Here is a 12,591-nt window from a genome sequence, read left to right as displayed (position 1 = left end):
TAATTCTTAGCCAACTAGAAGTAAAATCTATAAATGGTAAAGAAAATATGGGTTTCCCATATTATACCATACCATTGGCAGTGGTAAAGAATCCCCCTGCCATTGCAGGAGACACGGGTTCAATCCCTGGATCTGGAAGATCCCCTGGAGGAGGAAATGGCAACCCACTCCTGTATTCTTGCCTGGAAAATCCCTTGGACAGAGGAGCCTGGTGGGCTACAGTCCATGGGATCACAAAAGAGTCAGACACAATTTAGCAATGAAACAGCAACAAATAAAATATATCTCAATTACAATTCAACCTTATTTTTAATAAAATATTAGAAAAATCCTCACTGTGGTCAGGAAAAAGAAAGACTAACATGTACCAGGCTTTGACATTTACTCCAGCTACTGCTGTGAGCCAGGGACTAGAAATAAGATCCACAAGCAAAAGAAGAAACAAATATTTACAAATGTAACAATCAGTCAAGGAAGTCAATGGCTGAAAATAAGAAATCAGTAAAGTGGCAGGTTACAGATTGAAATAGCAACAGGAATAAAAGTCGCTCCCTTACATGTGGAATAAACTGAAGAATGATTCTGTTTAGAATCGCTGAGGTCCATGTAAAACATGAGGGCGCAAACTTGAGGAACCTGCGGGCACGTGTGAAGGCAGTGAGCAGAGCTGGCAGAGAGCTGTGGGAGACTGACGGCAGTAGAGAGATACCCCATGTCCCGAAGGCGATGGTTCAGTGTCCTGTGGCAGCCAGCCTTCATACAGGGATTACAGGTTTCCTGCAGCTCAGTCAGAAATAGTTGTTGGATTGTGTTTGGTTTTCATTAGGGCTTGTCTCTGTGGGACGCCGAGGAATCTGCTGGGAAGGTGATACTCGGTGAATCAAAAAAACTCAGAAATAGCGACCTGAGGAGCTTGGGGTCAAGAAGATAGGTGGAGGAAGTGCCTTCCCATCCTCACTGCGCTGATGGGAGAAAACTTCAGAGAGTTAGCCTCGAACAACACTGGAAAATGCACAAATGGCCCATTGCTGATCCAAAGATTGAGCTGTTTCTGGAAAACAGCTGGAACTTGTTGGATGGAGAAGCAGGCACATGGCAAACCCAGACCCCTACGAGATGTTACAGATGTGTCAGAGATGTCTCCAGAACCAGCCGAGTCCTGGAGAGGTGGTCAGTCCACAGCCGGCAGGCGTGGGCAGGGAGGCACCCAGCTGCTGTCAGCAGAGAGCACCGCCCCGGTCGACGGCTGTCGGTGAACATAGTCGGGAACCACAGCCACCCCCAGGAGACGAGCATCCTGGTGCCCACAGGCAGGCTGTTCCCAGAGAAGGCAAGTTCATGACTGTGTACCTCAAAACCCGAAGAGCCCCCCCAGAGCTTCTAGAGTGGTGAGAGAGCTTAGTTAGTTAACACTGTAAACTTGGTATCAGCATTTGGTATCAGCGTTGAACTGCATTTCTCTATACCAGCAAAAAGGAAGACTGCTAAGTCACTTCAGTCGTGTCCGACTCGGTGTAACCCCATAGACGGCAGCCCACCAGGCTCCGCCGTCCCTGGGATTCTCCAGGCAAGAACACTGGAGTGGGTTGCCATTTCCTTCTCCAATGCATGAAAGTGAAAAGGGAAAGTGAAGTCGCTCAGTCGTGTCCAACTTTTAGTGACCCCATGGACTGCAGCCTACCAGGCTCCTCTGTCCATGGGATTTTCCAGGCAAGAGTACTGGAGTGGGGTGCCATTGTTCTAAAAATGCCAATTAGAATAGCAACAAAAAGTATAAAGAATTAAAAAATAAATTCTAGCAAAAAATGGGTAAGAACTATGTGGATATGTGTGTTTAAACATTGAAAGACCTTACTGAGACCTAATTAAATGTACGGCCGCCCTGTTCTCCTGAGTAGGATATCCTAATGCAGGAGGGTGTCATTCCACCTTCATGAAACGTCTGACATGTCTGCACAGACAAGACTCACCAAGTCGGGTCACAGTTGGTGGGAGCACCCTGTGGCAGGCTACCTTGTCAGGCGGGTCTTGGCCTGGTCAGCCCAGCGTTTGTGCCTCGGAAGTGGCTGTTCCCTGGGGAAGCGTCTGCACTGGGTGACGTGGCAGCCCTGCACCATTTTACATTCCTGCCAGCAGCGTCCAAGAGTTCTAACGCGTCCTTATCCTTACCAGCACGTTCCAGGTGTTCCTAGCAAAATTCTGGCCACAAGAGCCAGCGGTGCGTGTAAAGAGAGCATCAGCTCCGGGACAGCGGTACCGTGGCGGTCCTTGCAGGGGCCCATGCAGCAGCGACCCCCGCAGGGCGTGCCCCTCCTGGCGTATGGGGCGGGGAAGGGCTGGGGGCTCGGCACATCCTCAGGCCTGGCCCCCCACCCCCAGCCGCAGCTCCTGCCCCTCTCAGGGCCTCTGCGGTCGCCTCCAGCCCCGGTGCCAAGTTTACCTCATTCTTCCTGGGGGAGCAGGTGCTGTCTGGACCAGAAGTCCTCGTGTGGCCATCGCACGTGATTGCCCTGGGGGGCACTGACCTACTGTTTCACAGAAGTGTACAGACAAAGCTCACGCCTGACAGCACATGGTCAGCTCCAGTCTCTGTGTCTGCCGGTGTGATGTCGTTAAGTCAAGGTTTTGTGATGTTATTTGTCCTCCAAAGACTAACTGTTGTTTTGCATTTTAAACAAAAATGGGGTTATCATTCTGTAACTCCTTCATTTTTCTTTGTTGAGTTGGAGTTACAGTCAGGGTAAGGATAAGTGGTTTTTGCCCAGAGTCATAAAAACAAAGCCTCATTTCTCCCACAGTTCACTCTGCTACTTTTAAAAGGCTAGACCAGCGCTGCTTTAGGTTTTGGATAAATGGTCTTGGTTCCTGAGATTTAAGGGAAAAAAAAAAAAAAAACAACACAGAATAATTGTATAAAATAGAGAAAATATTTTTCATCTCGTCTTCTAAACGGAAGCCTTCAGCTCCTGATGTAGCTCTCCGGCGGTGTTCTTGAGTTCCTGGGTCTGTTCTGCCTTTCAGGCCCCGGGACGGCTCCCAGGATGAGCCGGGTGTGGGCGCCCCTCCTGTCGGAGGCCGGGTTGGGGGCGAGCTGCTGTCAGGAGCCTCACAGGGCTGGTGGAGCTGTGAGGTAGGCCTTCGTGCGGTTGTAAATTGGGTTTGTGCTTCATCAATAAGCTTTCTGACAAGAAGCGTCCATCAGGGTATCTCTCATTTGCCGCAGCAGAACAGAAAATGAAGTATTCCAATAATTGCATTACAGTTTCCTCCTCCTGGACAAGAAAGCCGTGTGCTATAATTAGGTTTGATTGGAGTGCACGTTTCCGGTAAGATCTGAAATTAATGATGTTGCCATAGTGACACATCTGCGGCCACCAGTGCGTGAAACATAAAGTAATTCACTCGACAAGGGTCGACATCTGTTAGCTGCCAGGACGCAGAGCGTATTGACACTGACCAGAAATACTAGGCGTGGTGTGATCAACACGCAAATGATGCTGAAACCAGAGGACAGGCCGTTTGCCCCGAACCTGCTGAGAGGACATCCCCTCTCCCCGCCGCCCCCAAGATGCCATTGTTTGAGAACAATGCTGCCGAGGATTCATAAATTTTAAAACTGGACTTGGGTGCAGCCTGTTAAAGCAATACATTAATTCCTTTGTTAGTTTTTGTCTTCATGTAGAACAAAGCCATTCCTGAAACACCCTCTGAAACAACAGGTTCTCGGATGCACTGTAATCACAGCATCCGTTGCCCAGCATGCTGCCTTGCTGAGACTCGACTCGCAGGGAGCTTTGTAGGACGGCGGCAGCGGCGCGTGGAAGCACCATCTCCCTGGTTTCCAAGGGCACCAGAGCACAGATGTGCCCAGCAGTGTGCACACGTGCACGGAGTGTGTGCTGGTGGCCTGACCCCAGAGGACCACAGCGGTGTCTCCTGCCTGGTGAGCCCCAGTGGGGCCTCAGTGAAGCAGCCTGAGCAGCCTCGCTGGTGCGGTTGTTCGCTGACGCGGGTGACCGGGTGTGAGGGAGAGGGACAGTGGGGTGCTAGTCAGGCGAGGTTCCACACACATGCTGGTGCCAGTGGTGCCGGGCTCACGGGAAGGCCTGGTGTGTTGCACGTAGAATGTGTGACCCCCATTAAATAACGTCGAATGTCTGCTTGCATGGTTTGTAAATTAGTCTTACCACTTTAGAAGCTTTGTTTCCATTCCTGCACCATAAGATGTAACACTGTTTTCTGGTTGGTTGGTTGGCTTTGGTTCTGTTTATTTTTTGTTTTGTTTTTGGCTGCCGCGAGTCCTTGTTGCTGTTTGGGGGCTTCTCGTTGCAGTGGATTCTTGTTGCAGAGCGGGGCTCTGGAGCACAGGAGCTTCAGAAGTTGCAGCTCCCAGACTAGAACACGAACTCAGTAGTTGGGGCTCTTGGGTTTAGCTGCCCCATGGCCTGCGGAGCCTTCCTGCCCCAGGGATCCAAGCTGTGTCTTCCGCCTTGGCAGGCAGGTTCCTAAGCAGTGGGCAGCCAGGGGAGTCCGTGAGTAACTATTTTAATCAAGCCACTTATACCATGTCCCTGTCACCTTGTGGCCCTGTCCCTCAGCCGCTCTCTGAAGCCGGTAGATGACCCAGCCCGCACCCGGCCTGCATCGGAGGCCGAGGACTCCCTGTTGCTCTCATAGTCACCTGTCAGGCTGCGTTTACTTTAGGAGCTCTTTCTTTTATGCCTAGCATGGCACGCTCGTGGAGGAGGTGGCGTCTTTCTGAGTGGCTCCACAGATACTGGCACCGGAACCTGGCTGTCAGTCAAGTCTTGGGTTGCAGCAGCGCCACGCGGTGGCAGACGTGCGATGTGCCATCAGAGGGTCCGTGTTCTTGTCTTGCTCACTGTTTCACTAACAGCCTGACTGCAAGCGTTGCTTTGACTTCTCCATGCCATTGTTACTTCCATTTAAAGCAGGGATGGGGGACTTCTCTGGCCCACTGGTTAAGAATTCACCTGCCGGTGCAGGGGACGCTGGTTTGATCCCTGGTCCAGGAGGATCCTCGTGCCTCCAGGCAGCCAAGCCTGTGAGCTGTGACTGCGGGAGCCTGTGAGCCCTAGAGCTGTGCTCTGCAGCAGCAGAGGCCACTGCCACGAGAAGGCCACGCCCGTCATCAGAGAGCGGCCCCCTCACCACCACTCGAGCAGGCCTGGTCGCAGCATACATGTACGTGTGTAGGATGTACATGACGTACGTTCTTTTGAGAGTGTTTGTCAAAACAGTCTCTAAGTAAACCTCCCGTCGGGGGCAGAGGCAGGGGGCGAGAACCCACAAGGAGGGTCCGACGTGCGCTGTGATCACATGGCTCTCCGTCATGTTCACACTTACAACTGCATCAGTGCCCGAGGGCGCCCCTCCTCTGAGCTTCGACACAAGTGCAGGGATCCCCAGATGCCAAGCCGGCCTGCAGTCCGGGGACGGGCTCGCCAGGCGTTTACCCGCCCCCCGCCCCTCACCCCGTGTGGCTTTCCTTCTGTGGAGCAGGAAAAGCAAAGGTCCCGTGCTTGTGGGCGTCTTTTCACGTTAAGGTCCTGTGCTTGTGTGTGTGTTTTCACGTTAAGGTCCTGTGCTTGTGTGTGTGTTTTCATGTTAAGGTCCTGTGCTTGTGTGTGTTTGGTTTCACATTGAGGTCCCATGCTTGTGTGTGTGTGTTCACATTGAGGTCACATGCTGTGTGTGTGTGTCTTCATGTTGATGTCACGTGCTGTGTGTGCATTTTCACGTTGAGGTCCCGTGCTTGTGTGTGTGTGTTCACATTGAGGTCACATGCTGTGTGTGTGTGTCTTCACATTGATGTCACGTGCTGTGTGTGTGTTTTCTTAAAGTCCTGTGCTTGTGTGCGTGTTTTCACATTGATGTCACGTACTGTGTGTGTATTTTCATATTAAGGTCCCGTGCTTGTGCGCATGTTTTCACGTTAAGGTCCTGTGCTTGTGTGCGTGTTTTCACGTTGATGTCACGTGCTATGTGTGTGTTTTCTTATTAAAGTCCCGTGCTTGTGCGCATGTTTTCACGTTAAGGTCCTGTGCTTGTGTGCGTGTTTTCACATTGATGTCACGTACTGTGTGTGTATTTTCATATTAAGGTCCCGTGCTTGTGCGCATGTTTTCACGTTAAGGTCCTGTGCTTGTGTGCGTGTTTTCACATTGATGTCACGTACTGTGTGTGTATTTTCATATTAAGGTCCCGTGCTTGTGCGCATGTTTTCACGTTAAGGTCCTGTGCTTGTGTGCGTGTTTTCACGTTGATGTCACGTGCTATGTGTGTATTTTCATATTAAAGTCCCGTGCTTGTGCGCATGTTTTCACGTTAAGGTCCTGTGCTTGTGTGCGTGTTTTCACGTTAAGGTCCTGTGCTTGTGTGCGTGTTTTCGCATTGATGTCACGTGCTGTTGCGCATTTTCATGTTGAAGTCCTGTGCTTCCGTGTTTTCACATTGAGGTCATGTGCTTGTGTGCGCATTTTCATATTGAAGTCCTGTGCTTGTGTGTGTGTTTTCATATCAAGGTCCCTTGCTTGTGTGAGTGAGATCATGTGCTGTGTGTGCGTTTTCATATTAATGTCACGTGCTGTGTGTGCGTTTTCATATTGAGGTCCCGTGCTTGTGTGTGTGTCTTCATATTGAGGTCCCATGCTTATGTGTGTGTTTTCATGTTAAGGTCACTTGGCTTGTGTGTGTGTTTTCATTCTGATGTCACGTGCTGTGTGTGCATTTTCATATTGAGGTCCCGTGCTTGTGTGTGTTTCTTCATATTGATGTCATGTGCTGTGTGTGTGTTTTCACAGTAAGTGATCCACGTGCAGTAGTTGAAGTCTCCTGTCAGGGTCATAAGATGAGTACCGTTGGGACCTCCTGGGCCCCTTTTAATGAGAGCTCACCGAGGTTCTGAAATACGCGGCCTGCCCCCGGCCTCCCCTCTGTCATGCTGGTACTTCACTGCGCCTGTTGTGTATCTTTTTGATTGGAGGCTCAAACCATGGACCCTCCTGAAAATGGCTTTCCCGGGTTGGTGGTTGGTCCCAGGGTGGGTGAGGAGGGCACACAGGGTGGCCCACGAGCTGGAGAGCAGCCAGGAAAGCGCCTCTGCCTCCTCTCCTCCTCTCTGTGCGACTCACGTGGTGTCCAGGCTCGAGTGCGTTGTTTCTGTTCAGTGGAAAATACTCCGTGGTTCACGACAGATTCATGTGAAGGGGATAGACGTGCTAATCTCGACTGAGGGTCACCTTTCCAGTTTCCCACCCGTCTCTCTCTGAAGGGGCAAATCTGCCTTGGACCAACAGCAGATCTGAACCGGGAGACAGAGCCCAGACTTTTCTGCAGAACCAGACCCCCCGCCCCCAACCCATTATTGGAAATTGCTGAAAGGGAGCCTGACGCCGCAGGAAGAGTGCTCCAGTCCTCATAGTGAAATGGAAGTAAATGAGGATGGTGTGGACGACACTCAGGGATGCTTTGTGTGGCAGAGCGCGTGCTTGGGGTGCAGGGCGCAGCCAGCCCTGGGTGTGACATGTTGGGGCGCAGCCGTGACCCGCCAGCAAGCTCCCTGTGTTGATGGTGTTCTGCTGCTTCTGTCCTAGGAACCCTCACCCAAAACGAGATGGTGTTTAAGCGGCTGCACCTGGGCACCGTGTCTTACGGGACGGACACGATGGATGAGATCCAGAACCACCTCGTGAACGCCTACACACAGGTGAGCGGGCCCAGCCCGGCAGGCATCTCCCTGCCAGTGTGCCCAGTGCTGCTGTGGCCACGGGGCCTGGCACAGGCTGAGCTGCAACGCGGCTCCTTCCCCGGCGACGCCTCGGCGTGGCTGTGCGCATCACTCACTTATAAACCAGGAAACAGTCTTGGAACTAATGTTAACAGTTTCTCTGTTGTATAAGCATAACCTTAACCACCTTAAATCACTTATTTGTATTAAATTTCCTTAGTGAACTATTTGTAAAATTACTCGGTAAACACAGTATTTTTAAGAATATTAAGTGGAATGTGGCAATAAATATGTTTCTTAATAATCCTTCTGTTTTTCTTCGTAATCAGTAAGCCCTCTTCGTATTTTTAAAGGTATATCTTAACCCTCTCAGTAAACAGAAGTAGGCAACCTGATGTTTCTGCCTTTTACTGTCAACGATCATCAGTGCACAGCTAACCTGTTTCATCTTAACCACTGTCCTTTAGCACATTGCTTTGGAGAGAGTACGTTAGTTCTTCTGTAAATATGCAGTCTGGATCTCTAATGGACAAGGATAGGTTTCTTAATCGTTTTCAGAGCAGACTTACAGACCCTCTGAGGTCATAGGAGGAGGAACGGTTTTTTCTGTGGGAGGGCACAGCCCAGTGGGTACAGCATTTGCTCTCCACAGGGCATCAGGGCCACAGTCCTCCCGTTTTTCAGGCTCCTGGCCTTAGGGGTGTCAGGGCCATGGGTCCCCATCACAGGTGGGGGCCACAGAGCAGGGCCGACACAGCCGCCTCCCGGCTCACGTCCCACACATGGTGGCCTTGCTCGCCCCCAGGCTCTCTACCTCCTGGCTCACGAGCTGCGCGTGGTGGCCGTGCTCGCGGGTCTCCCTGCCCTCAGGCTCTCCACCTCCCAGCTCACATCCTGCGCATGGTGGCTGTGCTCGCGGGTCTTACTGCTGCCAGGCTCTGCAGCCACGCTGCTGCTCACACCTGCGGAGGCCACTGTGTCCCCACTTGCTTTTTCACAGACTGGACTGAACTCTCCTTGCCCTCTGCAGTTCTTCCTTCAGTCAGTTCAGTTCAGTCACTCAGTCGTGTCTGACTCTGCAACCCCATGAATTACAGCACACCAGGCCTCCCTGTCCATCACCAACTCCGGAGTTCATTCAAACTCATGTCCATCGAGTCGGTGATGCCATCCAGCCATCTCATCCTCTGTCATCTCCTTCTCCTTCTGCCCCCAATTCCTCCCAGCATCAGGGTCTTTTCCAACGAGTCAACTCTTTGCATGAGGTAGCCAAAGTATTGGAATCTCAGCTTCAGCATCAGTCCTTCCAACGAACACCCAGGACTGATCTCCTTTAGGATGGACTGATTGGATCTCCTTGCAGTCCAAGGGACTCTCAAGAGTCTTCTCCAACACCACTGTTCAAAAGCATCAGTTCTTCGGCACTCAGCTTTCTTCACAGTCCAACTCTCACATCCATACATGACCACTGGAAAAACCATAGCCTTGACTAGATGGACCTTTGTTGGCAAAGTAATGTCTCTGCTTTTGAATATGCTATCTAGGTAGGTCATAACTTTCCTTCCAAGGAGTAAGCGTCTTTTATTTTCATGGCTGCAGTCACCATCTGCAGTGATTTTGGAGCTCCCAAAAATAAAGTCTGACACTGTTTCCACTGTTTCCCCATCTATTTCCCAGGAAGTGATGGGACCAGATGCCATGATCTTCGTTTTCTGAATGTTGAGTTTTAAGCCAACTTTTTCACTCTTCTTCTTTCACTTTCATCAAGAGGCTTTTTAGTTCCTCTTCACTTTCTGCCATAAGGGTGGTGTCATCTGCATATCTGAGGTTATTGATATTTCTCCCGGCAATCTTGATTCCAGCTTGTGCTTCTTCCAGCCCAGCGTTTCTCATGACGTACTCTGCATAGAAGTTAAATAAGCAGGGTGACAATATACAGCCTTGACGTACTCCTTTTCCTATTTGGAACCGGTCTGTTGTTCCATGTCAGTTCTAACTGTTGCTTCCTGACCTGCATATAGGTTTCTCAAGAGGCAGGTCAGGTGGTCTGGTATTCCCATCTCTTTCAGAATTTTCCACAGTTTATTGTGATCCACACAGTCAAAGGCTTTGGCATAGTCAATAAAGCAGAAATAGATATTTTTCTGGAACTCTCTTGCTTTTTCTGAACACGAAGTATGTTGTCAGCCTTATATTCAGTTTTGTGAAAACCATCTCTTTTTTCTGTGAAGTGCACCCGTCTGGCATGTACTTTACTTTTGAGATGGTATCAAATGAAAACGGCCTTACCTAAGTGTGTGTGTGTGATATGTATGATCAGACACCCCCAGAAGCACTCATCTGTGCATGAACACGTAAAGTCAAGCACTTTATTAATTTGGGTGTCGTTCATTTTAATACAGAGTATTTTGGAACCTAGAATATTTATAATAGATGAAAAAATTTTAATGGAGGACTACTATCTCCCTTGTGATCTGTGTCTAGATTAAATAGTGCCAGGTGACATCTTTAAAAAAAAAAAAAAAACAACCTGTATTATCCATTAATATGATTTCAGTAGCTCCAAATAAGTTATTTTACTAGAAAAAATTAAAAGCAGAAAAGATGTCATATAGACACAGCAAATAGTATCCCATCTAAGAAGAATCTTACAAACCTTTTTTAATGAAAGCTATGTTCGTTGGCTGGTTATCCAGCTTTTTATGTGAACGGATTTCTTCGTTCCCTTCTGCTTGTTAGTGTTAATGAGATGACAATAATCTAAGTCCACTGGAACGGAACACGAGTCTGGTGCAGCCTGATCGCGCTTCCACCCTGGGATCCTGAGTGGACTTGAGTGGAGTGAGGTGCTCAGCCTGGGTCAGCAGGAGCAGGGCCGCTTGGCGGCTGTGTGGGTGTGCAGTCAGGATGCAGGTGTGGGTAGGGGGGCGCAGGCAGGAAGGGGCACCAGCTGAGTAGGAGGCCACCTCATTAGCTGGCTCTGTGATTGACGGGCGGATGGGCATGGCTCGGCTGCTCTGCACAGCCACCCAGAAGCAGAGAGGCTTTCCAGAGGCGTCGGAACCCTTGGGTTCCGTGGAGAAGCATGTGACGGGCCTTGGGGTCGGGGTCCTCCCACAGCCCCACCCAGGAGGAGGTGAATGGGTTGGGGTGGGTGTGTCCAGGGCCATCAGGAGGCAATTACTATATGCAGCGCTCCTTGTCTGCAAACCAGACACTTCCGAGACTGATGCAAAGCCAGTGAGTCCATAGTACTAAGGGAACCATCCCAAACGCTTTTTCCTGCTCTTACCTTCAGACCATTTTATGCACACAGTTTTTAAGGAGAAAGGAAAGCACTTGGGAGTCTTCTGTTCTTAACTTTGCTCTTAGAAGTGGTGGATAAACAGGAATTGTTCAGGACTGGGCACATGCATGCCAGGCTGCAGTGAATCTACTAAAAGGAGATGGTCAGATTTTGAGTACTGTAGCAAATATTTCAGTTACTGGACAACCAGGAAATGTCCAAGGACCTTGTGGCCCCTGGATCCCCAGGTGAGTCTTTGCCCCGTGGGTCACGTGTAGGCGACCGTCACTGCCGCCACTCTGCAGCCCAGCCTGGCCGTCCGTGACAGGCGTGCGTGTGGGTAACTCCAGCGTGTGCCTGCTTGCCTCTAACCCTGCGGCGTCTGTGTTTACAGACGCAGTGTCAGGCTGGCGGAAGCAGCGCTGCTTCAACTCCTCCAAGGAAAGCCCCGTCGTCAGCGCCCAAGGTGAGGAGGAGCGTGAGCAGCCGGGTCCATGAGGCCGTGAAGGCTGTCGCCCTGTGTCACAATGTGACGCCCGTGTACGAGGCCCGCGGCGCAGCTGGCGAGACCGAGGTCGCCGAGGCGGACCAGGATTTCAGTGATGACAACCGCACCTACCAGGCCTCCAGCCCTGACGAGGTCAGTCGCCGAGGGCCGCGTCCCGGGCAGGGCATGTCCGCAGGCGCAGACAGCGCCTCCCTTGACTCCTCCCGGCCCCACCAGGAGTGCTTGCTCTGTCTTCTCATGGGGTGAGGAGGGCTTGTCCGTGGTTTTCAGAATGGGCTTTTGCCACAGGCCAGCACCCTCCTGGCCCAACCCTGCCCTCACCCCATCCTCGTGGGCAGGTGCCTTCTCATCCCAGAGTGCCCTGGGGTTGGGTCCAGGGAGGCGGGGAGCGGGACCAGTTGCCTGCTGATTATGAGGTCTGCAGGCTGCATCCTCCCGTGTTCTCTCTCCAAGGGAATCACCAGGCTTGCAAGTCAAATCTCTAGGCATTTTTCTAGAATTTAGATACAGTGTGTGTGTGTGTGTGTGTGTGTGTGTGTGTGTGTGCTCACTCAGTTGTGTCCAACTCTTTGCGGCCCGTGGAGTGTACCCCACCAGGCTCCTCTGTCCGTGGGAATCCCCAGGCAAGAATACTGGAGTGTGTTGCCATTTCCTCCTCTGGAACATCTTCCCCACCCAGGGATCGAACATGTGTCTCTTCCATCTCCTGCATTGGCAGCCGGGTTCTTTACCACTAGCGCCACCTGGGAAGCTCAGTTCCAGAAATGCTGTTGATTCCGCAGGTGGGGCCAGCTCTTCTCCATCCTGGAGATCCAGTAGGTCAAACCAGAGCTGAGGCCCACCGCCCCAGTAGGTCCCTCTGCTGGTACTGCCAGGCTCTGAGAGAGGGTGCAGGCCAGGGTGTGCAGCGCAGGGCCTACAGCCTGTCCTGACCTCCTGACGGTGAACCCCCAGTGGAGCAGCTCAGGGCATTGACAGCTGTGTTTCGTTTTTAATTTATTTTTGAAGCTCTCATTACAGAGGTATTTCCTTTTTTCTTAAACTGAA

The 12,591-nt window shown here is 51.1% G+C and overlaps 1 protein-coding gene across 5 annotated transcripts in view; it reads left to right on the top strand.

The window, feature by feature from the left end:
• ATP9B (ATPase phospholipid transporting 9B (putative)) overlaps positions 1-12,591 on the top strand; it is a 151,452-nt gene that overhangs the window by 117,451 nt on the left and 21,410 nt on the right. For all 5 annotated transcript variants that reach the window (XR_011563738.1, XM_019986527.2, XM_070778625.1 and 2 more), the window contains exons 14-15: positions 7,617-7,729; positions 11,431-11,676. Coding sequence is in view for 4 of the 5 variants with exons in the window: in XM_019986527.2 (XP_019842086.2) it covers positions 7,617-7,729; positions 11,431-11,676 (359 nt within the window). In the remaining variant the exon portion in view is untranslated. The remainder of the gene's footprint in view (positions 1-7,616; positions 7,730-11,430; positions 11,677-12,591) is intronic.

Source organism: Bos indicus, chromosome 24 (assembly GCF_029378745.1).
Source record: "Bos indicus isolate NIAB-ARS_2022 breed Sahiwal x Tharparkar chromosome 24, NIAB-ARS_B.indTharparkar_mat_pri_1.0, whole genome shotgun sequence".
NCBI classification, from domain to species: domain Eukaryota; kingdom Metazoa; phylum Chordata; class Mammalia; order Artiodactyla; family Bovidae; genus Bos; species Bos indicus.
The sequence above is the reverse complement of the archived record's forward strand: the minus strand, read 5'-3'. Positions and strand labels throughout refer to the sequence as shown.